Source organism: Hyperolius riggenbachi, chromosome 7 (assembly GCF_040937935.1).
Source record: "Hyperolius riggenbachi isolate aHypRig1 chromosome 7, aHypRig1.pri, whole genome shotgun sequence".
Classification (NCBI taxonomy): Eukaryota; Metazoa; Chordata; class Amphibia; order Anura; family Hyperoliidae; genus Hyperolius; species Hyperolius riggenbachi.
The window spans coordinates 85,736,128-85,760,469 of record NC_090652.1 but is presented as its reverse complement, the minus strand read 5'-3'; the positions used below and the strand labels follow the sequence as shown (position 1 = coordinate 85,760,469).

Below are 24,342 nucleotides of genomic sequence, written 5' to 3'. Positions count from 1 at the left end.
AGTCATCTCTTTGCTAGTAAGTCGGTGGAGCACTTCCCCTTGAAGTATCAGTAGTGATGTGCCTCGGCTGTTCTGGCAACACTCCAGAATTTTAGTTGCAGGAAAGGAGATGAGCCGGCACCATCAGATATAATTTATGCTCTTTAATCAGAATAAAAACATGCATACAGCCAAAGTGCGACGTTTCGAGGCAGGCTGCCTCTTTCTCAAGCTAAGCTGTGCATGACAAAAAGTATACTGAACAAACAAACAGTCTTATATATACCCACAACATGGTCAAAGGCAGCCAATCAGTGTTACTAAACGTCAGCGTTAACCAATAATATCAGGTCCTACCTAGTGGACCTGATAGAGAACTATAGTGCTGTCTACCTGATAGGTTCGTTTGAAATGGAGTTCCAGCCTCCTCCTCACAACGCTTATCCGGATTGCGGCAGACGGCTGCTCCATGCTGGGCTAGTATGCGGAAGTCCGTCGCCACCAGGCTACGCCCCCCGGCGGACCTGATGGGAAACCATCCGCACAACGTAGGGGAGAGGGCGGAACTAACCGCCCGCTCCCCTTCTGCCCAGCAACTAGTGACGCAGGCGGAAGAATCTCCGCCTGCGTATCACTATAGATGTAAATAGAGAGCCAATGTGTCCGCCTCCTTCAGGAGAGCAGAGCTTGTGTCTGTTGCTTAGCAACGACGCCGCTCCTAACACAGCATGTCAATCTACAATAAGGACTCACAGAAGCTTGCTGTAGGATAAGAGCTGGTCCACACTAGGTCCGGAAACGTATCCGTGGCTGCGTTTTTCAAACCTGATGAAAAACGGAGTCCCGGATACTAATGTTTAAAATAGCAGCCAGCCTCACCCAAGTAAAAAACGGATCTGTCTGCGTTTGCGGGGATCCGTTTTCAAAACCTGAACGGAAGGTCCGGACCTGCTGCATTTTCACGCAACAGATCAGGACCACGGATACACGCAGGGGTAGTGAAAGCAATGAGAAAACGCATCTCCAGCTCCACAGGCAAAAAACGGATGTGAAAACGGATAGCCTGAGCTTTATGATTGGCCCAAAAAATCCTCCCACTCCTTCCTAATGATAGATACGTTTTCTGTCAGGGAAAAACCTGAACGGAAACTGATACAAAACTGATGCAAAACTGATGCACTTTCATCAGTTTGCAGTACGGTGGGTACTTCCCCTGATCCGGACTGCAGTGTCCGTCCTACAACCGGGTCTAGTGTGGACCCAGCCTAACAGAAGGTGCTGCTAAAATATAGACAATGATATATGCTTCCCAACATCTGAGAAGATAAAAAAGAGAGAGATGGGCGGAAAAGCAGAGAAAGGGGCATGGGGGAAGCGGGAAACAGTGGATATAGAAGGGAGTGAAAAACAAGGAGGGCGAAGGGGAAAATGGAGAGGAGGCGGTATATCAGGAGACCCAGGGATCAAAACAAAAAATATGACAAGTGTTCAAAATACAAAAATTCAAAATACAAAAAACACAAAACAAAACGCGGAGGCCGGACAGCATGGAGGGGAGGAGCAATTCAAACAAACGGTGACAAGTCAAGTTCTCTATTTAAGCCCCTAGGCTCCATGGTGTCCAGCCTCTTGATCCAATAGGCCTCCCTCCACAGTAGCCTCCTCTCCCTATCCCCGTCCCTCCTCAATGGCTGTATTTGTTCTATTATCTGAAACCTAAGCTGGCTAACATGATGACTGGCTCTCACAAAATGATAAGGGACAGCCTGATCTACTAATTTCTCTCTTATAGCATGTTTATGTGAAGACAATCTTTTTTTGAATTTTTGTGTGGTCTGGCCCACATATAAGAGTCCACATGGACATTTAAGGGCATAAATTACATAAGCTGTATCACAGGTATAATAGCCATTAATCTTAAATTTTTTTCCAGTATGTGGATGACTGATGTAATCTCCCTTGGTCACTGAGTCACAGTGTACGCAGTTGAGGCATGGAAACGTGCCTTTACGTTTAGTATCAGATTTACCCAATTCAGCATTGCCCATATCAGCATGTACCAACCGGTCTCTCAAATTTGGTGCTCTTTTGTAAGATATTAATGGGGAATGCTGAAAATGAGATATTTCAGGAAAGCGGAGGGGTGGACGTAGGCGAAGGAGGCATAAGAGGACGTCTCCGGCCACGACAAGCACGACTCCCGAACAGGAGAACATAGTAGTCAACCTTTCTGCTGTCGCGTTGTCTGATCATCAATTATCAGTCCTCAATCGAGGACTTTCGTTTGCTCCAACACATACACCGGATTTACTGGAAATAGATGTCGATTTACAGAGGTTCTTCCGCTCTATTAAACTGAAATACTTCTTCTCTATACCACGTCCTTTTGATAGGCCTCCTACTGAAGAATTTGGAGACCTTTTGAGACTACAGGATAGCGGACTACGCCTTAAAGAGGAACTGTAACGTCAAAACGTCCCCTGGGGGGTACTCGCCTCGGGTGGGGGAAGCCTCCAGATCCTAATGAGGCTTCCCACGCCGTCCTCCGTCCCTCAGGGGTCTCGCTGCAGCCCTCCGTGCAGCGGTGACGTCAATATTTACCTTCCCGGCTCCTGCGCAGGCGCTCTGACGGCTGTCGGCTCCGAAGTAGGCGGAAATACCCGATCGCCGTCGCAAGTTTCCGGCGCCTGCGCAGTAGAGAGGACCCGACGGAGATATATTTCCAAGCAGAAAGCAGCCACAGCGCCCCCACTGGAGCCAGCAAAGGTAAATATTGAATCTACAGTCGGGTCTGTCGCCGGCTGTTCGGAGGGCTGCAGCAAGACCCCCGTGGGACAGAGGACGGCGTGGGAAGCCTCATTAGGATCCGGAGGCTTCCCCCACCCGAGGTGAGTACCCCCCAGGGGAGGTTTTTGATGTTACAGAGTCTCTTTAAGAGCAGATTCCAGCCACCATTATGTCAGATCATTGACATCTATATGCAAAAGGTTCAAGGGGAAATAAATACTCTATTAGGGAAAACCAACATGATGGGCCTGAAATTTCGTAACAACATCTCAGCACAGGAAAAACTGGCCATCAAACAGCTGGCAGACAATGCAGCAATAACCATCAAACCTGCCGACAAAGGCGGAGCCATTGTCGTTATGGACACCCCAGTTTATCGACAGGAGATATTACGACAGATCTCTGATACATCCACTTATCAGCTTCTTGAGAGAGATCCCCTTTCGGACATTCAGATCAAAGTAGAAACGGTCATATCAGCCGCCAAATCAGCAGGCATAATAGATGACAAATTAGCCAAATTTTTGACACATGATTTTCCAATCACTCCTGTTCTCTATATATGCCCCAAGATACACAAGAGTCTAGTCAATCCCCCTAGGAGACCCATAGTGGCGGGCATAGACTTAGTTTTTGCACCCATAGCCAAATATCTTGAGAAAGTACTTAGTCCTTTCGTAGTGGCCCTTAAATCTTATCTGAGAGACACTCAGATGTTTCTTAATATCTTACGTAACCTCCCACCCCTAGAGGGACCGTGCCTTTTAGTTACCCTTGATGTGGAGAGCCTCTATACCTCCATCCCACACGATGGGGGTATAGAGGCGGTGCGTTTTGTGTTGGAGACTTCATCTGATTTTTCTCGACAACAAGTTGATTTTGTGTGTAAACTGTTGGAAATTGTGCTGACACTAAACTATTTTCGTTTTGAAAACAGGTTCTACTTACAGAGGAAGGCCACAGCGATGGGGTCGAATGCGGCCCCGCCCTACGCTAACATCTTCATGGGAGTATACGAAGATATGTATGTATATATATACTAATAATCTTTTCCAGACACATGCCATTATGGCATCGCTATATCGATGATGTCTTCTGTGTGTGGGCGGGGCCACTCTCGACCCTTGAAACCTTTATCTCCCAACTTATGACAAGTTGTGCAGATATACGCCTCACAATACATTATTCTGAACAAGAGATCAATTTCTTGGACACACTGGTACACAGACAGGGGGACAAACTGACGACAGACATTTTTGTTAAACCCACAGATGTGAATTCACTACTCCATTATAGGAGCTTTCACTCTGAGATGACCAGAAGAGCAATACCTATGGGCCAACTACGTAGAGTACAGACGATAGTTGATGATGAGACCATTAGACAGCAGAGGTTGAGGCAAATTACAGATAGATTTTCCCGACGAGGCTATCCAACCGATGTGCTGCAATTAGCACATGACAGACTACAGAGGGGACCTGAGGGACGAAGCAGACGCACTAAAAGAAACTTAGCTCATCGTATCCCCTTTGTCACGAGATACAGTACGCAGTCTGAGGACATAGATAAAATAATCAGGAAACATTGGTATTTGTTGGCCGACAGTTTTCCTGAAATATCTCATTTTCAGCATTCCCCAATAATATCTTACAAAAGAGCACCAAATTTGAGAGACCGGTTGGTACATGCTGATATGGGCAATGCTGAATTGGGTAAATATGATACTAAACGTAAAGGCACGTTCCCATGCCTCAACTGCGTACACTGTGACTCAGTGACCAAGGGAGATTACATCAGTCATCCACATACTGGAAAAAAAATTAAGATTAATGGCTATTATACCTGTGATACAGCTTATGTAATTTATGCCCTTAAATGTCCATGTGGACTCTTATATGTGGGCCAGACCACACAAAAATTCAAAAAAAAGATTGTCTTCACATAAACATGCTATAAGAGAGAAATTAGTAGTTCAGGCTGTCCCTTATTTTGTGAGAGCCAGTCATCATGTTAGCCAGCTTAGGTTTCAGATAATAGAACAAATACAGCCATTGAGGAGGGGCGGGGATAGGGAGAGGAGGCTACTGTGGAGGGAGGCCTATTGGATCAAGAGGCTGGACACCATGGAGCCTAGGGGCTTAAATAGAGAACTTGACTTGTCACCGTTTGTTTGAATTGCTCCTCCCCTCCATGCTGTCCGGCCTCCGCGTTTTGTTTTGTGTTTTTTGTATTTTGAATTTTTGTATTTTGCATTTTTTTGTATTTTCAACACTTGTCATATTTTTTGTTTTGATCCCTGGGTCTCCTGATATACCGCCTCCTCTCCATTTCCCCCTTCGCCCTCCTTGTTTTTCAGTCCCTTCTATATCCACTGTTTCCCGCTTCCCCCATGCCCCTTTCTCTGCTTTTCCGTCCATCTCTCTCTTTTTTATCTTCTCAGATGTTGGGAAGCATATATCATTGTCTATATTTTAGCAGCACCCTCTGTTATCCTACAGCAAGCTTCTGTGAGTCCTTATTGTAGATTGACATGCTGTGTTAGGAGCGGCGTCGTTGCTAAGCAACAGACACACGCTCTGCTCTCCTGAAGGGGGCGGACACATTGGCTCTCTATTTACATCTATAGTGATACGCAGGCGGAGATTCTTCCGCCTGCGTCACTAGTTGCTGGGCAGAAGGGGAGCGGGCGGTTAGTTCCGCCCTCTCCCCTACGTTGTGCGGATGGTTTCCCATCAGGTCCGCCGGGGGCGTGGCGGCGACGGACTTCCGCATACTAGCCCAGCATGGAGCAGCCGTCTGCCGCAATCAGGATAAGCGTTGTGAGGAGGAGGCTGGAACTCCATTTCAAACGAACCTATCAGGTAGGCAGCACTATAGTTCTCTATCAGGTCCACTAGGTAGGACCTGATATTATTGGTTAAAGCTGACGTTTAGTAACACTGATTGGCTGCCTTTGACCATGTTGTGGGTATATATAAGACTGTTTGTTCAGTATACTTTTTGTCATGCACAGCTTAGCTTGAGAAAGAGGCAGCCTGCCTCGAAACGTCGCACTTTGGCTGTATGCATGTTTTTATTCTAATTAAAGAGCATAAATATATCTGATGGTGCCGGCTCATCTCCTTTCTCTCAGTCATCTCTATAACGGCAGAGCCCTGTGAGCGGGTCAGGAGCCGATTTCATTGGCTCCTGATCCTGTCTATCAATGTAAGCAGCTCCCACTGCTCTCATAGAGACGGCAGAGTGGGTGGGCAAAGGTTCCAAGCATACGGCATGGATGACTGTTGCAGCAGGTATGTGTGGGGATTCATCATTATTTCGCTGTTTCTTGTACCTTCCTTAAGGACCACTGTTGCGAAAATCATACAATTTAAAATCTATATTAAAATATACATAAAAGAAGTACGTTTCTTCTGAGCCATAAATTATTTTTCTCATATGTTGCTGTCACTTACAGTAAGTAGTAAAAATCGGACAGAACCGACAGGTTTTGGACTAGCTCATCTCCTCAGGAAGGTGTGTGGGGGGGGGGGGGGTGTTCTTCAGGGTTTTCTTTATTTTCAAAAGCACTTAGTGAATGGCAGTTGCTCCGTCCAACTGCCAAAAAAGTGCACGGTGAACAGGCAGGCTGGCCAGCATTTTTGTATAAATCTTTTTCAGGGAGTGTCCTTTTAATGAATAAAGGCCATGCTGAGAATCCCCTATGGAGAGATGGACTAGCCCAAAACCTGTTGGTTCTGTCAGATTTCTACTTCTTACTGTAAGTGACAGCAACATAGGAGCAAAGTAATCTATGGCTCATATTACTCAGGAAGAAAACTTCTTAGTTGTATGTGTTTACATATTTTGTAAATTTTAAGATTTTCGCAACAATGTTCCTTTAAGTGGTTAATTGCCAGTGTGAACCGGGCCTTACTGAGAGTGCTATGCACAAAGGGAGAGACTAGTCGCACCAGAAAACACTACACAAAGCACAATTGCTCCTTTCAGTAGGTCCCAGGCCTTATTAAGTATCTCAGTGACAAGCTCTAACCCAGTGACAAGTTAACTTTAAGGCAGAAGTAAGCGATTTTACCTGGCTGCTCAGGGATCGGGCCATTTGTGCCTGCCTTTATCGGACAATTTCAGCTTCTCCAGGTTCTCCAGTACACCTCGGATTGCCTTTTCTGTAGAAGGAAAAAAAGCCATGAGTGTCCTGAGTCAAGTGACAGATGGATCATTATATAGAAAACTGAGGCCCTTACTGGAGTCCACACAGCAGCATTCCAGTGGCAATCACTGCACCACCATAATGGCCAACCACACACTCACTTAGGCCCGGTTCACATTAGCGGTTGCTATCCGGAATCGCCGTGCCGGAGCCGTGCCGGAGCCGGACCGCATGCGGACCGGACGAAACGGACGCACGGCATATAGCAATGAAAGTCTATGCGACCGTTCACATGCGTCCGTTTCGTCCGGACCGGAGCCGGACCGGATCCGGACTCCGGCGTCCGTTCCAACATGCGCTATTTTTTGGTCCGGCTGGTCCGGCTGACGTATCCGGACCGGAGCCGGAATGTTGCATCCGGCCAATGGAAACCAATGAGAACCGGAGAGCGCACAACACACTGGCTATAAAAACCGGATGTTGTACCACACTTCCTATGCTGACTCTATGGTATGGTGGCCATTTTGGATGGGGACCACATGGCACCAGCGTTCACAGAGTGGAGCAGCAGTGACTTCATGCTGGAGCTCTTTGGCAGCAATATGGAGCAGGATCTGTCTGATAGCGAGGGGGTGAGGCCCTACACATCAGAAGACCTCATCCTACAGGTGCAGCAGGTACCAGCCCTGTGGGACAAGGGGGATGCGGACCACAGCAACATCAAAAAATGCAGAGGCCTGTGGAAAAAAATTGCCAAGCTGTATGTGGAGGACTTTGAGAACTTGAGCAAGAGACAGCAAGGCACAGAGGGTATGTTGACTAGAAGTTTTTGGGGGGGGCTTGTGGTTTAAGCTTGTGATGTATTCCACTTTTGCTATGGATTTGTGTCACCCACGTGTTGCCCACCCACCTGTTCCCCACCCACCTGTACCCCACCTGTGATGTATCCCACCCACCTGTACCCCACCTGTGATGTATCCCACCTGTGATGTATCCCACCCACCTGTACCCCACCTGTGCTGTATCCCACCCACCTGTGATGTATCCCACCCACCTGTACCCCACCTGTGATGTATCCCACCCACCTCTACCCCACCTGTGATGTATCCCACCTGTGATGTATCCCACCCACCTGTACCCCACCTGTGCTGTATCCCACCCACCTGTGATGTATCCCACCCACCTGTGATGTATCCCACCCACCTGTACCCCACCTGTGATGTATCCCACCCACCTGTACCCCACCTGTGATGTATCCCACCCACCTGTACCCCACCTGTGATGTATCCTACCCACCTCTACCCCACCTGTGATGTATCCCACCTGTGATGTATCCCACCCACCTGTACCCCGCCTGTGCTGTATCCCACCCACCTGTGATGTATCCCACCCACCTGTGATGTATCCCACCCACCTGTACCCCACCTGTGATGTATTCCACCCACCTCTACCCCACCTGTGATGTATCCCACCCACCTGTACCCCACCTGTGCTGTATCCCACCCACCTGTGATGTACCCCACCTGTGATGTATCCCACCCACCTGTACCCCACCTGTGATGTATCCCACCCACCTGTACCCCACCTGTGATGTATCCCACCCACCTGTGATGTATCCCACCCACCTGCGATGTACCCCACCTGTGCACATAAAACATACACAATGACCAATTATTATACATCAATTTATTGTAAAAAATTAATACATTTAAAATCACTCAAAAACTTGAAACTCCAAAATAAACACATTTCAACAAAACATATTAAAAACCAAACATTCACCCTCGTCCTGGTGGTGTGGTAAAATAAAGTCTCAGTTGGTCCCTGTTCCGCAGTGACACTACCCTTGGCCTGGTTGCATACCTCCGCAGGGGCATTAGTGGAAGCACATTCGGGGGTTCCGGAGTCTCTCTTTCCTCCTGCCGCACAAAGTTGTGGAGGATGCATGCTGCCTTCACCACGACAACTGCGTTGCCCGGTTTTAGCAGCATGGGCGTGTGGAACACCCTCCACTTTGACACCAGGATCCCAAATGTGCACTCCACCATTCTCCTTGCACGGCTCAACCGAGCATTGAAGTGTAGCTGGCTGGCATCAAGTCCCCTGTCTGGGTACGGACGCATTACATGGTCGGACAGGGCGAAGGCCTCGTCCCCCACAAACACATAGGGGTAGGCCGGTGCCCTTGTCCCAGGCCAGGGTCTGTCACGGGGGAGACGCAGTCTGCCTTCCTCCATCAGCCGGCAAAGGGTCGTACGCTGGAAAATTACAGAGTCATTGGAACTACCGTACGACCCCACATCCACGTACACAAACTTGTAGTCCGCATCTGCCACTGCCATTAGAACAATGCTGAAGTATTTTTTATAGTTGAAATAATGGCTGCCACTCCCCACGGGTTTCTGAATCCGGATGTGTTTCCCATCCAGTGCGCCAACACAATTAGGAAACTTGCACTCGGTCCAGAAGCCCTGGGCGATCTCCTCCCATTTCGTGGTGTCCGGCACAGGCATGTATCTGGCCCTCAGTCGCGTCCAAAGGATCCTCGAAGTCCTCACGACGATGCCTGCCACCGTGCTCTTCCCAATACGAAATGTGACATGTAGCGATGTATATGTTTGTCCAGTTGCGATGTACCTACAAGAGAAATAATCGAAATCAATTTTTCATGTCGTTACAGGAGAAAGGTTCAAGACAAGGTGGCGCAATATACGGGATGCATACGTGAAATGGCTACGGAAGAAAAAACTTGCCGAACGAAGTGGCAGTGGCGGGGGAAGGCGACAAAAAGACTACCAATTTGCCAAGCAATTGTCTTTCATCAATGCAAGCCTGGAACCTAGACTGTAAGTACCACTACTGTGGGCAGGAACTGAGAGCTCATACCATGACTTCGGCCATGTATTGCTATGGCCTCAATTCCCATGGCTAGCGAACTTTTCTCACAAGCTTTATCAAATGTTGGGTAGAAACGGTTGATAAAGTGATTGCTAGTGTTTGCTAGCTCTGTGAATTGACGCCACATGCTGTTTGGCACACCAATAAATATTGTTTTTATCTACAGGACTGAAGACAATTTGGAGCAAGAGGAACCGACCCAGGAGGCACGGTTCAGCAGTGAGGAGAGCTTGGTGGATGATGACGTCGCCGATGTAAACTATTGCCCCGAGGAGAGGAGTAGGAGGAGGGAGTCCTTAATCCCAACTCTCTCCTTTGATGATGACTTGGCAGAAGAGAGCTTGGATGTTGAGGTTGCAGGACCGAGTGTGGAAGAAGCTGAACCTCCACAATCGACCGCTATGGAAGCTCCAGGGGAACAAGAACAAAGTGAGGAGCACCGAGAGACTGCAGCACAACCAGCGCGCAGGGCAACCCCGACACAGGCCAGAGGACGGGAAGATGCTGCCACACCACCAGTGAGGACCACCACACCAGTGAGGCGTCGAGGTACCCTCCCCCCAACAAGGAGAGAGACAGAGTCCGAGATGTCCGGGGCTGTCTCCGGACTTCTCGGGATTCTTCAGAGCCACCAAACTCTCATAACCCGGCAGTTGCAAGATGAGGACAGGGGCCACATCATGGAGCAGTACAAGTCCCACATCACTTCACTGCAATGTGAGCTCGACGCTGTACATGGGCACTACAGGGACGAGCTTAAAATGATGCATGAGATGCACAGAGGAGAAATCGACCAACTGCGTGCGCAGCATCATCAGTCGGTGGGCCAGCTGCAGAACATGATGCAGCAAATGCATCAACAAAGCAAGGAACTACTGAAATTGCAGGCACACCCGTGTTTTCACACTGTGATGTCTCTAATACCATATCTGGAAAAGGTGCCTTCCCAAAACCTGATGGCGTGCCATTCCAATTTGCTGGAGGTGATTAAACAGCACATGGACACGCCATTATTGCAACCACCAATTTTTAGACCCCCACAACCAACAGCGGTGCCCACCTGGCAATCATCACAGATGTACACCGGCTACAGAGGCAGTCAATATGGGCCACCGCTGTCAGGGTCCAGCTCATCCACGACCAGCACCCAAGAGAGTCCAGATTTCCAGGCAGCAACTCCCACCTTTTCGAGTAGTGGTGCCGATACAATTTGAAAAAAAAAGTCAAATTGTTCCTGGACATGCTCCTCTGAATACCTCCGATCCGCGGAGGAAGGATACCATCACAGGGCTTTTTAACTTTTGGTTTTGCTGGACTTGAACTTTAGGGCCTGGTGTCCCCGAAAGACACTACCTGGGTCACAACCTTGTGCCTGTTGCACTGCACCTGTACTCCTGCACCTGTGCCTTTGATTCCTCTTGTTCCTTACTTTGTTGATCCTAATCACTTGCACAAGACCCTTGGAGCCATGGGTGAAGGACACCTTCACTGGTCGGTGAGAGGCCTAGCCTTTTCACTGACCTGTGTCCTTCATCCATGGCTCAGAGGGTCCTGTGCCAGTGGTTAGGTTTTAGAAGCACTAATAATTTAGGGCCTGGTGTCCCCGAAAGACACTACCTGGGTCACAACCTTGTGCCTGTTGCACTGCACCTGTAGTCCTGCACCTGTGCCTTTGATTCCTCTTGTTCCTTACTTTGTTGATCCTAATCACTTGCACAAGACCCTTGGAGCCATGGGTGAAGGACACCTTCACTGGTCGGTGAGAGGCCTAGCCTTTTCACTGACCTGTGTCCTTCATCCATGGCTCAGAGGGTCCTGTGCCAGTGGTTAGGTTTTTGAAGCACTTCAATTTTAGGGCCTGGTGTCCCCGAAACACTACCTGGGTCACAACCTTGTGCCTGTTGCACTGCACCTGTAGTCATGCACCTCTGCCATCGGTTCCTCTTGCTCCTCACTTTGTTCTTGTTCCTAACCACTTGCACAAGACCCTTTGAACCATGGATGAAGGACACCTTGACTGGTCGGTGAGAGGCCTAGCCTTTTCACTGACCTGTGTCCTTCACCCATGGCTCAGAGGGTCCTGTGCCAGTGGTTAGGTTTTTAAAGCACTTCAATTTTAGGGCCTGGTGTCCCCGAAAGACACTACCTGGGTCACAACCTTGTGCCTGTTGCACTGCACCTGTAGTCATGCACCTCTGCCATCGGTTCCTCTTGCTCCTCACTTTGTTCTTGTTCCTAACCACTTGCACAAGACCCTTTGAACCATGGATGAAGGACACCTTGACTGGTCGGTGAGAGGCCTAGCCTTTTCACTGACCTGTGTCCTTCACCCATGGCTCAGAGGGTCCTGTGCCAGTGGTTAGGTTTTTAAAGCACTTCAATTTTAGGGCCTGGTGTCCCCGAAAGACACTACCTGGGTCACAACCTTGTGCCTGTTGCACTGCACCTGTAGTCATGCACCTCTGCCATCGGTTCCTCTTGCTCCTCACTTTGTTCTTGTTCCTAACCACTTGCACAAGACCCTTTGAACCATGGATGAAGGACACCTTGACTGGTCGGTGAGAGGCCTAGCCTTTTCACTGACCTGTGTCCTTCACCCATGGCTCAGAGGGTCCTGTGCCAGTGGTTAGGTTTTTAAAGCACTTCAATTTTAGGGCCTGGTGTCCCCGAAAGACACTACCTGGGTCACAACCTTGTGCCTGTTGCACTGCACCTGTAGTCATGCACCTCTGCCATCGGTTCCTCTTGCTCCTCACTTTGTTCTTGTTCCTAACCACTTGCACAAGACCCTTTGAACCATGGATGAAGGACACCTTGACTGGTCGGTGAGAGGCCTAGCCTTTTCACTGACCTGTGTCCTTCACCCATGGCTCAGAGGGTCCTGTGCCAGTGGTTAGGTTTTTAAAGCACTTCAATTTTAGGGCCTGGTGTCCCCGAAAGACACTACCTGGGTCACAACCTTGTGCCTGTTGCACTGCACCTGTAGTCATGCACCTCTGCCATCGGTTCCTCTTGCTCCTCACTTTGTTCTTGTTCCTAACCACTTGCACAAGACCCTTTGAACCATGGATGAAGGACACCTTGACTGGTCGGTGAGAGGCCTAGCCTTTTCACTGACCTGTGTCCTTCATCCATGGCTCAGAGGGTCCTGTGCCAGTGGTTAGGTTTTTGAAGCACTTTAATATTAGGGACTGGTGTCCCCAAAAGACACTTGGGCAGCTATGCCCTGCAACTCTTCCAGCACAAAGTTGGTGGTTGGTGTTCCTTAAAACTGACCGGGCTATACCATAGATATGTTATTTTTTGTCTTCCATGTTGGAAGAATGTTTCCATGTTGGAAAGTGGTAGTTTTTGCAATAAAAAAAATTTGTTTTTACATACCTCAGTGTGATGAGTAGTTGTTCTTGTGGTGTGACTGCTCTCCTGAACGTGGTATCCTTCTTCCTAAGGTCATCCTTCACCATCTCCAAAAGGGTATCAAACCTGTCAGGAGATGGAAAGGAAGAAGCTGTAAAGTATGTTGTGGGACAAGGTGTTGGGTGGAGGATGGGGGAGGTGTGTTTACAGAGGTTTGGGAGTGTTGTGGAGGGTGGGGGTGTAGTGTATAGCTAGGTATACAGGGGTGTGGGGGTCAGGGTGGTGTGTTTAGCTAGGTATACAGGGATGAGGTGTTGTGGGGGTGAGGGTGGGGTGTTTAGGGATGGTGGGGGTTGGTGTATTTAGGCCTATATACTTACAGGGGAATAGACATCCGAGTGTAGCTGTAGAACTTCTGTGGGTGTCGTCTGAGGTCCCGGTAGAGGGCCTGGAACTCTCCCTTCCTCTGCCTCCTGGCTAGTAGAGGGTGCACCCACCATCTCCTGCGAGGAGCACGCCTTCTCCCCACATAGTAGTAGGTAAACAACAGGAAGGAGAGAATTCCCAGGTAATAAGCGTAAAAAATGACTGGATCCATGGTCCCAACTGCTGTCTCTGTATCCAAGGATGGTCTCCACACGTCCAGCTGTCTCCAACAATGACCCCAGAGCTTCTGCTGACCTCCCAGAACCCCAGGTATTTATACAGGTTGTTATCTCTTTAAGAATCCGGAACCGGACCGCAACCGTGTTCATACCGCACGGAAACCGTATGCAACCGGACCGGATCCGGACCGGATCCGGACAGGAACCGTACGGTTCAGGTCCGATCCGGCTCCGGTGCGGTCCGGACATCCGGTGCGGTTTTTGCAAAAGCGCAAGTGTGAACGGGGCCTAACTGTTACAGCGGAACTGAACTGTGTTATATGCAGCCTAATTTACTGTCTAATGCCAATTTAACTGACAGCCTCATTATCTGCATCTCTGGGTAGCAGAAGTGCAGTCATACCCCTACTGACAATATATACCAGATTCTGTGCCAATGTAGAGGAGTTGGCATTACCTCATTTTTACTACAAGGACCTGCTGGAGCTCAGAGAGAGATGTTTTCCCCAAAACACCTATACCAACTAGCTTTTCTCTCTCTCTTTTGTTAAAGTGAACTTAATCTTGTGAGATAATTTATTCTATATGTAGTATGGGTGATAAATAGAATAGTGACATGGAATGAGTCTCATAATTGTATTTTTAGATTAGTGGCTTAATTTTTAAGATTTGCACCAGGCTGTCACAGTTGCGGTTTAGAATCCTGTCTTGTTAAGCTGAAAGAGAAGCAATGACTCTGAACATTCCTGCACTTAAACTTCATTAGATGTCTTATCTGTTTCTTAAATGTTTTAACGTGTTTACTTTTCAGGAAACCTGACTGAATTCCACAAGCTGTCAACAAGCTCTTGTACATAGATGACAATTTTTTTCTAGGTCTTGTGTTCTCCAATCCCAGTCAACATCAGTCCAGTATGCATACGGGCCTTAAGATTCTGTGCTTTGCAAGAGCCCACACCAATCACTAGTGTCAACAAAACACTTCAAAAAGTGTTAAACCTAAAATGTTATGTTCCTTGATTCGGGTTTGAACATCTTTGGCTATCACATACACAAAGGTATAATCCTCACCCAGACTAGCAGTGCTCTCCTCCAGGGAGGCTGAAACATCCAGCATATTCATCGACTTCAGTGCGGCTACATTACCAGCTGTGGAAGGACCTGAACAAATGGAGAACAGAGAACATTACTTACATTTATATCAGACACGAGTGAAAGGAAAGAAGGCAATGTGTAAGACCGAAGCCAATCCTGATGTCATTTCCTCCCTTACTCTTTTTTTTCTCCTAGAAAATGCACTGTCATATCTAGCTTACTTTATGCTGTCATCACGTTTACAGATTGTATTTCAGCAGCTTCTTAGCCTCATGTCACACTGAACTGCCCTCAGCCAATCAATGAGGAGCAGGAATGTGGAAGGGGAGATGACAAGCTTCCTGCTCGTTGGCAATGTACCAAATAGAGCCAGGCTGACTGAGATAAAAATTTTTACAGCAGAAACATTTATGATTAGATTAGAATGCTTGCAGTGCAAGGTCAGGTTGCAGGCTGCATAAAAAACACTGAGCAGTGGGTAAATGGAATTTGATTTTGTGGCTGACAATTCCGCTTTAAAAGGGAACCTAAACTGAGAAGGATATGGATTTTTCCTTTTAAAATACTAGTTGCCCGACTCTCACAGTCTTTTCGCCCCTTAAGGACCAGAGCCTTTTTTTCCATTCAGACCACTGCAGCTTTCACGGTTTATTGCTCGGTCATACAACCTACCACCTAAATGAATTTTACCTCCTTTTCTTGTCCCTAATACAGCTTTCTTCTGGTGCTATTTGATTGCTGCTGTGATTTTTAGTTTTTATATTATTCATCAAAAAAAAAAAAAAAATGAATTTTATCAAAAGCATGGGTATGTGTAAAAATACACCCCAAAACACGTTATACTACTTCTCCTGAGTACGGCGATCCCACATGTGACACTTTTTTGCAGCCTAGGTGCGCTAAGGGGCCCAACGTCCTATCCACAGGTCATTTTGAGGCATTTGGTTTCTAGACTTCTCACGGTTTAGGGCCCCTAAAATGCCAGGGCAGTATAGGAACCCCACAAGTGACCCCATTTTAGAAAGAAGACACCCCAAGGTATTCCGTTAGGTGTATGGTGAGTTCATAGAAGATTTTATTTTTTGTCACAAGTTAGCGGAAATTGATTTTTATAGTTTTTTTCACAAAGGTTCATTTTCCACTAACTTGTGACAAAAAAAAAACTTCTATGAACTCACCATACACCTAACGGAATACCTTGGGGTGTCTTCTTTCTACAATGGGGTCACTTGGGGTTCCTACACTGCCCTGGCATTTTAGGGGCCCAAAACCATGAGGAGTAGTCTGGAAACCAAATGCCTCAAAATGACTGTTCAGGGGTATAAGCATCTGCAAATTTTGATGACAGGTGGTCTATGAGGGGCCAAATTTTGTGGAACCGGTCATAAGCAGGGTGGCCTCTTAGATGACAGGTTGTATTGGCACTGAAGTGCAGGAAGCGCAGGATATTCTCAAATCGTGACCTAGACATGGCAGCAGAGAACATGGGCATGTGATGTATTGGGTGCGTAGACCAATAAGACCGCAATACATTCTCTTTGACTAGACCCATGTTAGGAGAAGGCCCCAAAAAAATGTTACGTTCGGAAACTTGGAGTGGTTTCCACCGAAAAGGCTGGGCATGGTAGCTTCTTGGAATGTCGGTTGCGTATTGTGTGGCATAACAGTTGGTCTCAGCCACAATTAAGTCGTAGAGACCCGCAGTGATCAGAAAAAAAAAATTCTGTCCCTGCGGTGGGGCGGGTGAGGGTTTGGCCGGGTGATCAGAAGCCAGCAGGGGGCAGATTAGGGCCTGATCTGATGGATAGGAGTGCTAGGGGGGGTGACAGGAGGTGATTGATGGGTGTCTCAGGAGGTGATTAGAGGGGAGAACAGATGTAAATAATGCACTGGAGAGGTGTTCAGGCAGGATCTGAGGGTGTGTGCGGGTGTTTGGGTGCCCACACGGGGCAGTTTAGGGTCTGATCTGATGGGTAGCAGTGACAGGTGGTGACTGATAGGTGATCAGGGTGTGATTAGAGGGGAGACTGGATGCAAGCAATGCACTGGCGAGGTGATCAGGGCTGTGGTCCGAGGGCGTTCTGAGGGTGTGGGTGGGTGATTGGGTGCCCAAGGGGCAGATTAGGCTCTGATCTGATCTGTAGCAGTGACAGGTGGTGATTGGTGGGTGATCACTGGGGGTTTTGAGGGAAGAACAGATGTAAACAATGCACTTTGGAGGTGATCTGAGGGGGGGTCTGCAGGTGATCTGAGCATGTGGGTGGGTGATCAGATGCCCGCAAGGGGCAGGTTAGGGTCTGATCTGATGGGTGGCAGTGATAGGTGGTGACGGGGTGATTGACAGGTGATCAGTGGGTGAGTACAGGGGAGGATAGATGCCCAGGGGGCAGTTTAGGACCAGATCTGAAAAACAGCGTTGACAGATAGTGACAGGGAGTGATTGATGGGTGATTAGGGGGGTGATTGGGTGCAAACAGGGGTCTGGGCGGGGGTCTGAGAGGTGCTGTGGGCGATCAGAGGGCAGGGGGGGCAGGATCAGTGTGCTAGGGTGGCTGCAGCCTGCCCTGGTGGTCCCTCGATCACTGGGACCACCAGGGCAGGAGGCAGCCTGTATAATATGCTTTGTATACATTATAAAGCGTATTATACGCTTCCTATGCGGCGATCAAGGGGTTAATAACCCGCCAGCGCTCCCGTACTGCCGGCGGGTTATCGCGCCAGGTGGGCGGAGCCTATTGGCGGCAGCAGATTGCGTCACCAGTGAAGCGATCGCCGCATAGCTATGTTTCCCCGCAGGTCAGCCTATCGGCTGACAGCGGTCCTTTAGACCCAGGCATTGTGTCAGCCGATCGGCTGACAGCAGTCCTTAAGTGGTTAACAAAGGAGATTTGCTTCATGATTGGGGGAAGGGCTGAGAAACATGGCTTCATCCAGGTAGGCTAAAAAAGGTAAATACACATGGGGAACTTAGAAAGATCGATAATTGTAGAATAAGTGGAGAGCAGGTCTATCAACTATGCAGACTACATGGCTGAGGGCTATTTTCCATTAAGAGATGCAATTGCGATTCGGCTTCAGTCGAGTGTATGGTACTGTTGCAATTAATAACAAAAAAAACAAAAACAAAAACAAAACAAAAAAAAACACAAAGAGGGGAAAATATTTTCAATCGCTGAATCTGGCATAACGGCATAATTGCTATGCAATTTGCCTGCAAATGCAGCAGACACAGCAATGAAAAAATAGCCCTGACGGTCTGAAGAGTGGAGAGCTGTGCACAATAGAATTTTTTGAAAGCGAGGTTTTGATCAACTTTTTTGATCCAGTCTTTAAGAGTTCTGGTACAAGTAGCAGGCCATATTTTTTTTTTTTGCAGGGGACAGGGTCTTGGACAGGAAAGTCTTGTGCAAAGGCCATGTCCTGCTCCAGCATTACTCCAAGGAAGCAGATTCTGGGGTCCACAGAAACTGTACAGCCCATCTTGTCATGAAGGAATGTCATCACTTGGTTTCAGAAGTCTACCATCGAGGGACAGGGATTCTGCACTTCATTTAGGACAACTGGATGTTTGGAGAGCTTTTTGGATGCAAGATAAGATTGGTGCAAGATAAGATTGGTACAAGATAAGTTGTGTGAGGCATTTTTGCAGACAAGGCATAAAGCTTTAGGGCTAGTTCACAGTGTTCAGTTGTATTGCAGGATAAGTCTCCATGTCAAATCACTGCCCATATAATTCTATGGGCTTGTTCACAGAACAGTGTTAAATTACTCTAACTCCCTGCACGCAGGCTTTGTATGTCCAGTCTCCATCTCCATTGCTGTTCACACTCATAACGCCTGTGTTATGCAATGGGACACCCGTCATCAAATCACCACTAACAATATTCATCTAAAACAGTGGAAGAAAATGCCCACGTCTCTACCTAGATTTTGCAATTTTAGCTTAATTTATTGGTAGTATCATAGTCATTAAATCGCACGTTTCATCATGCAGATCTTTTTCAAGTACATTGAAACTACCAATGAATTAGGCTAAAATTGCAAAACCCAGGTAGAGACCCAGTCGTTTTCTTCTACTGCCTTGTACTCTTGCACATAGTTGGATCCGGGTGTGGACTGGTTAACTCACTGGTGCCTGAAAATGCAGGTGGTTTGAGCACAAGGACAACTATTTTGTTTGTGGCCCTATTCACACCTCTACCATCTCACCTGGTGGTCTAGAGGAAGGTGTCCGCGTTCTCACCGCATTCGTTTTGCCCAGCCGAAGAGACAGCTCGTCCTGGTGATTCCTGAAACCATAATAACCATAGGAAAGCAGATTTAAAAAGTATATTTTACAGAAAGTTTGCAGCTTGTGATGATGTAAGTCTCCTACTATGATCCTTAAGCAAACCTAAACTACAATAAACTGATGAGAGGGACTGTAGCTTAGCCTTCTACTCCTAAAAGGGACTTTTTAAAATCTCATTTTATAAATGTAAGGGCCCGTTTCCACTAGAGCGAATCCGCATGCGTTGTCTGCATGCGGATTCGCATAACTAATACAAGTGGATGAGACTGTTTCCACTTGTCAGTTTTTTGGTGCGTTTTTCTGTGCAGGATTTTTCTGCACGGTAGAGCCTGCAGAATTCGCCTGCGTGTGGAATGCAGGCGATTCGCAGGCAATGTATTTAATAGGGGAAAACGCACATGCGTTTTTTTGCCGCGAAATCGCACTAAAACTAATGTACATTGCGCCAGGCAGTGACATGGTTAAAATCGCTGATAGCCTGCCTATGCGAAATCGCAGCAAAAATCGCATGCGGAATCGCATCCGCATGCGATTTTGTCAGCGGTGGAATCCCAGCGATTCGCACCGCACTAGTGGAAACGGGCCCTAAATGTAGATCATGTTATGCTAGCTATAGGTGCAATCATTCACTCTTGAATTTGTGCATGCTGAATCTATTCCCAGGAACAGTAACTAGTTAAAGAGACACTGAAGCGAAAAAAAAAAAATATGATATAGTGAGTTGGTTGTGTACTATGAATAATTACTAGAAGATTAGCAGCAAAGAAAATATTCTCATACTTTTATTTTCAGGTATATAGTGTTTTTTCTAACATTGCATCATTCTATAATATGTGCAGATTACACAACACTCAGGGCCCTTTTCCACTAGCAATCGCTAGCGTTCACGCTGAATGCTAGCGATTGCTGAATCGCAATTACTGGCGATTCCCCGATGTTCGCGGCCGCGATTTTGCTATGCACTGCATAGCAAAATCGCGGCAAATATCGCTCCGCCGCGCGTTCGCGTTCCCGGCAAAAACAAATCGCGGTAGTGGAAAAGACCTACCGCGATTCCTATGTTAAAAAGCAAACCGTAGCGATTGTAAAATCGCTAGCGGTTTGCGTTTTTGCGATTCAGCCAGCGCAAACGCGCTGGTGGAAAAGGGCCCTTAGCATTCAAAATGAGTCTTTCAGAGCAGTCTGTGAAGTAATGACCTCTCCTCTAGCAGAGGAAAAGTAAATAGTCCAGGAACAGTTGAGATAATAAAAGTCAGATAACAGCCCTCTCCACGACTAACTTAGTCGGAGAGCTTAATGGCTTGTTTGCATAGAGATAACAACTGGAGTTTCTCAACTCTCCTGTACTGGAAACAATTACACTGATGTATCTGATCTTAATGTTTTATTTCTTAGCTGTGCTACACATACAAATCATAATATTTTTTTCGCTTCAGTGTCTCTTTAAGGATGGCAGTATTGCAAGTGAAATTTTCACTTAAAGAGAACCCGAGGTGGTTTTTACTAAAGATAACAGGACACAGAGGCATGTTCTCTGCACAATGACATGCCTGTGTCCTTCTGGCACGCTGCCAGTCCCCCCTGAAAATAGCGATAGGCTAGCGACAATCTGCTTGTCACTAGCCGGCTATTTACTTGTCATTGGTCAATCTCTATACCTCTGCCTCTCCCCGCATTGTCTCCCCCGCCTCCTCCATTGCATTGCCTTCCTGCCTCTGAAAGCTTCCTCCAATCGGAAGATAAGCCGCGACCTGGAAGTGCTTCTTGGGTTATGCCCAGGAAGTACTCTTTAAGCATGCTACATTTTAGAGATTGTGATTAGAAGGGAGTGCAGCTGCACTGCCAGCTTCTTAGGAGTTCCGATATCTACAACTGGCGCATGCTATTCAAGCTCAGTTTGGTACATCCCTAATCAGTATACACTCCTCTCCCATACTAGAACTTATCAAAAATGATCCTGCTAAACATTTAATTGGGGATATCTATAAGAAATTGGTAGAGCATATTGCTCTAATAAACAGGTGTCTAAGTCCAACTGGGTAACTTTGATCAATAATTTAGAAGAGGAAGACTGGGGCGAAGCACTGTCAAGCAACAAGAGAGTCCCCCAATCTGAGGGAGATGCTCACACAGTTATATTTCCTCCATCAATCGTACCTGACCCCTACAAGACTACACAAAATTAACCACACAATCCCAGACATATGTCCCAAGTGTCAAGCCCCTACCCCCATATTCGTTCACCTTGTGTGGAAATGCCCCCCAATAGGCGAGTTCTAATGGAAAGTGGTCAAATTTCTCCACGATAAAAATGGGCTGCCCCGTTGCTAGTGATCCTGCCTATTGTTTTCTGGACGTATTTCCTGATGAGAGCATACAAGCGGACACCAAAAAATTGATGTCTGAGACGCTATTTGCTGCCAGGCAAGAAATTGCCATAGTATGGTTACACCCCATCTCCCCTACAAAAGCAAAAATTGCTAAATAGGATAGATACTTCTCTCCCATATAAAAAAAAACAACAAAAAAAACTGATATATCTGTATAGAAATCCCATTGCTAAATTTCACAGAATATGGGACAAGTGGCTGGAACACTGTTCTGTAATCCTTTTTTGTTTGGGCTTTGCCTGTGTGCTTTACATATTTTATTTTTTTTTCAAAATCAGTTTTATTGAATTTCCAACATATAGAATTCACATAATATGGATATCTGGCAATGATGATTTTAAAATCGTGGCATTGATCTGCTTTACAACTTTATTGTACATGCTTGGCAGGAACACTTCTGTCTTTGTGTTTAAAGACTCCCCTTATAATTTACTGCCACTAAGGCCTCTTGCACACTACATGAGATTCCGATTTTATATTAGAGATGGCACGAACCTCCGATTTTCAGTTCACGAACCTCGAACGCGAACTTCCGCAAAAGTTTGGTTCGCGCAAACTTTCGCGAACCGCAATAGACTTCAATGGGGATGCGAACTTTGAAAACTAGAAACATTTATGCTGGCCACAACAGTGATGGAAAAAAGATGTTTCAAAGGGTCTAACACCTGGAGGGGGGGGGGGGGCATGTCAGAGTGGGATACACGCTAAAAGTCCCAGGAGGAAAAAAATAAAATAATCAGGATTTTACGCACAGCAGAGTTTAAGGGCAGAAATCACATTTTGCTAAATTGGAGGCCTGAGGTGCTTTAAAACATCTTGCATGTGTATACATCAATCAGGTAGTGTAATTAGTGTACTATTTCACACTGACAGACCAAACTCATTGTGTAACGCACCGCATACAGCTGTTTGTGTAGTGACGGCCGTGCTGGACTGGTGCGCACCATGGTGAGAGTGCAGGCGATGGCGGTTTTCAAGCCCATATGGTCGGGCTGAGGTAGCTGAATGACAGAACAACAGTGACAGTGTCCAGCTGATAAAATTTGGTCTGTCCACAATGAAGTAACGACCTTATTATCTTGGGTGTTCCCCCTCCCCACCCCCCCCCGAGACGCTCATATAGCCGGCGGTCATTGCTTCATTGTGATACACAAGCCCCTTCACCGCAGCAAGGTAACAATCATGAAGGGGAATTGACACATGTACATGCCTTTTGTTTTTGCAACTGCAGTGAAGCCAGAAAAATTTAACAGGCATGGACACGCACCAGAAAAATTATTCTAGCAGCGGCCTTAAAAATTCAGGAATCCGCCTGGAGTCCTGGACCCTGTTGGTGGCGGAGAAGGCAGTCAAGCGGTCTGCAGGCAGAGAAGCTGTGTGTGTGGGGACTGACTTAGTCTTCGGGCAGGCCTGACCATGCTTTGCAGACCACGTGGTCAGATGGACCCTTGACCCAATGCTGTGTGCCAGAGATGACCACTTGCCTTTCAACATCACGGTACAGTTTGGGTATCACCTTTTTTGAGCAATAATTGCGGCCTGGTATCTTCCACTGCGGTGTGTGGCTTTGCTTTTGTGTGCTGCTTTTCCACAGGTGGTCATCCCATTGCAGTTTTTGCTTTGTCATGTGCCTTCGTAAGGAAGTTGTCCCTACGTGGGTCTTGGTCTTTCCACGGCTCAATTTTTGGTGGCAGAGAGTACAGATGGCATTGCTCGCCTCTGAGGCAGACACACAAAAAAAATGTCCACACCGCTGAGCCCTGGGGTGATGCCACTTTGGTGGTGGCGGCCGACTAAGTGTTAAGTGGGGTGCCAGAATCAGAGCAGGAGGAGGAAGATATGTCACGCTTCTGTGTGGAAGATGAGGTGTTCTGTGTTAAATAGTCATCTACGTCCTGACAATCTTGGGGGTTGATGGCCTGCGCCTTCTGAACACTGTACTTTGGTCTAGGGCCCCCACGAAATCACAACAGCACGACCTCGAACAGACCTGCATCTGCCTGTTTTGCCCATATTGGGGGGGATGAAGTGAAAGGTATGCACTGACTTGACTAATGCAATGTGCAGTCACACAGGTGCAGTGAACAGGTATGCAGTGACTGGTATCACTGCATGTGGTCACGTAGGTAGGTGCACTGAACAGGTATACAGGGATTGGTATTACAAATGTGCAGCTGTGTCACTCACATAGGTACCGTGAACAGGTAGTCACTGAATGTGCTGGCACAGTAGGAATTACCAAGGGGCCAAGGGCCAGCTGCGACTGACTGACAGGGCTGTATGTTGAACACACACCAAAAAAAAAAAAAAAAAAAAAAAAAAAAAAGAACAACATTAGCTCTCAAAAGAGCTGTTGAGGGGTGTTTAGCAATAAGTATCAGCAAGGAGCAAGCTAACAAGCCTAACAAGTGCCTAACTAAGCTTTCCCTAATGTCTCTGCAGTAAGCTCTCCCTCCTTTAATCACTGCAGCCACATGAGTGAGTGAAATGGCCGACACTGCCTGCCTTTTATAGGCAGGCATATAGTTTGCGGTTCACCACTAGTGTTGGGCGAACACTGTTCGGGTTCTGCAGAACATCACCCTGTTCGGGTGATGTTCGAGTTCGGCCGAACACCTGATGGTGTTCGGCCAAACTCTTCGGCCGTATGGCCGAACTAAGAGCGCATGGCCGAACGTTACCCGAACGTTCGGCTAGCGCTGTGATTGGCCGAACGGGTCACGTGGTTCGGACCCGAACGCGCTCTGATTGGCCGAACGGGTCACGTGGTTCGGGTAAATAAATACCCGA

General features: G+C 47.3%; 1 protein-coding gene across 4 annotated transcripts in view; it reads right to left on the bottom strand.

The window, feature by feature from the left end:
* Nucleotides 1-24,342, bottom strand: part of ANKS3 (ankyrin repeat and sterile alpha motif domain containing 3) — a 72,259-nt gene that overhangs the window by 8,237 nt on the left and 39,680 nt on the right. For all 4 annotated transcript variants that reach the window (XM_068244204.1, XM_068244205.1, XM_068244206.1 and 1 more), the window contains exons 14-16: nt 19,081-19,160; nt 14,848-14,937; nt 6,842-6,932 (exon numbers count right to left, since the gene is read on the bottom strand). In XM_068244204.1, coding sequence (XP_068100305.1) covers nt 6,850-6,932; nt 14,848-14,937; nt 19,081-19,160 — 253 coding nt within the window. In that variant the 3' untranslated portion in view covers nt 6,842-6,849. The remainder of the gene's footprint in view (nt 1-6,841; nt 6,933-14,847; nt 14,938-19,080; nt 19,161-24,342) is intronic.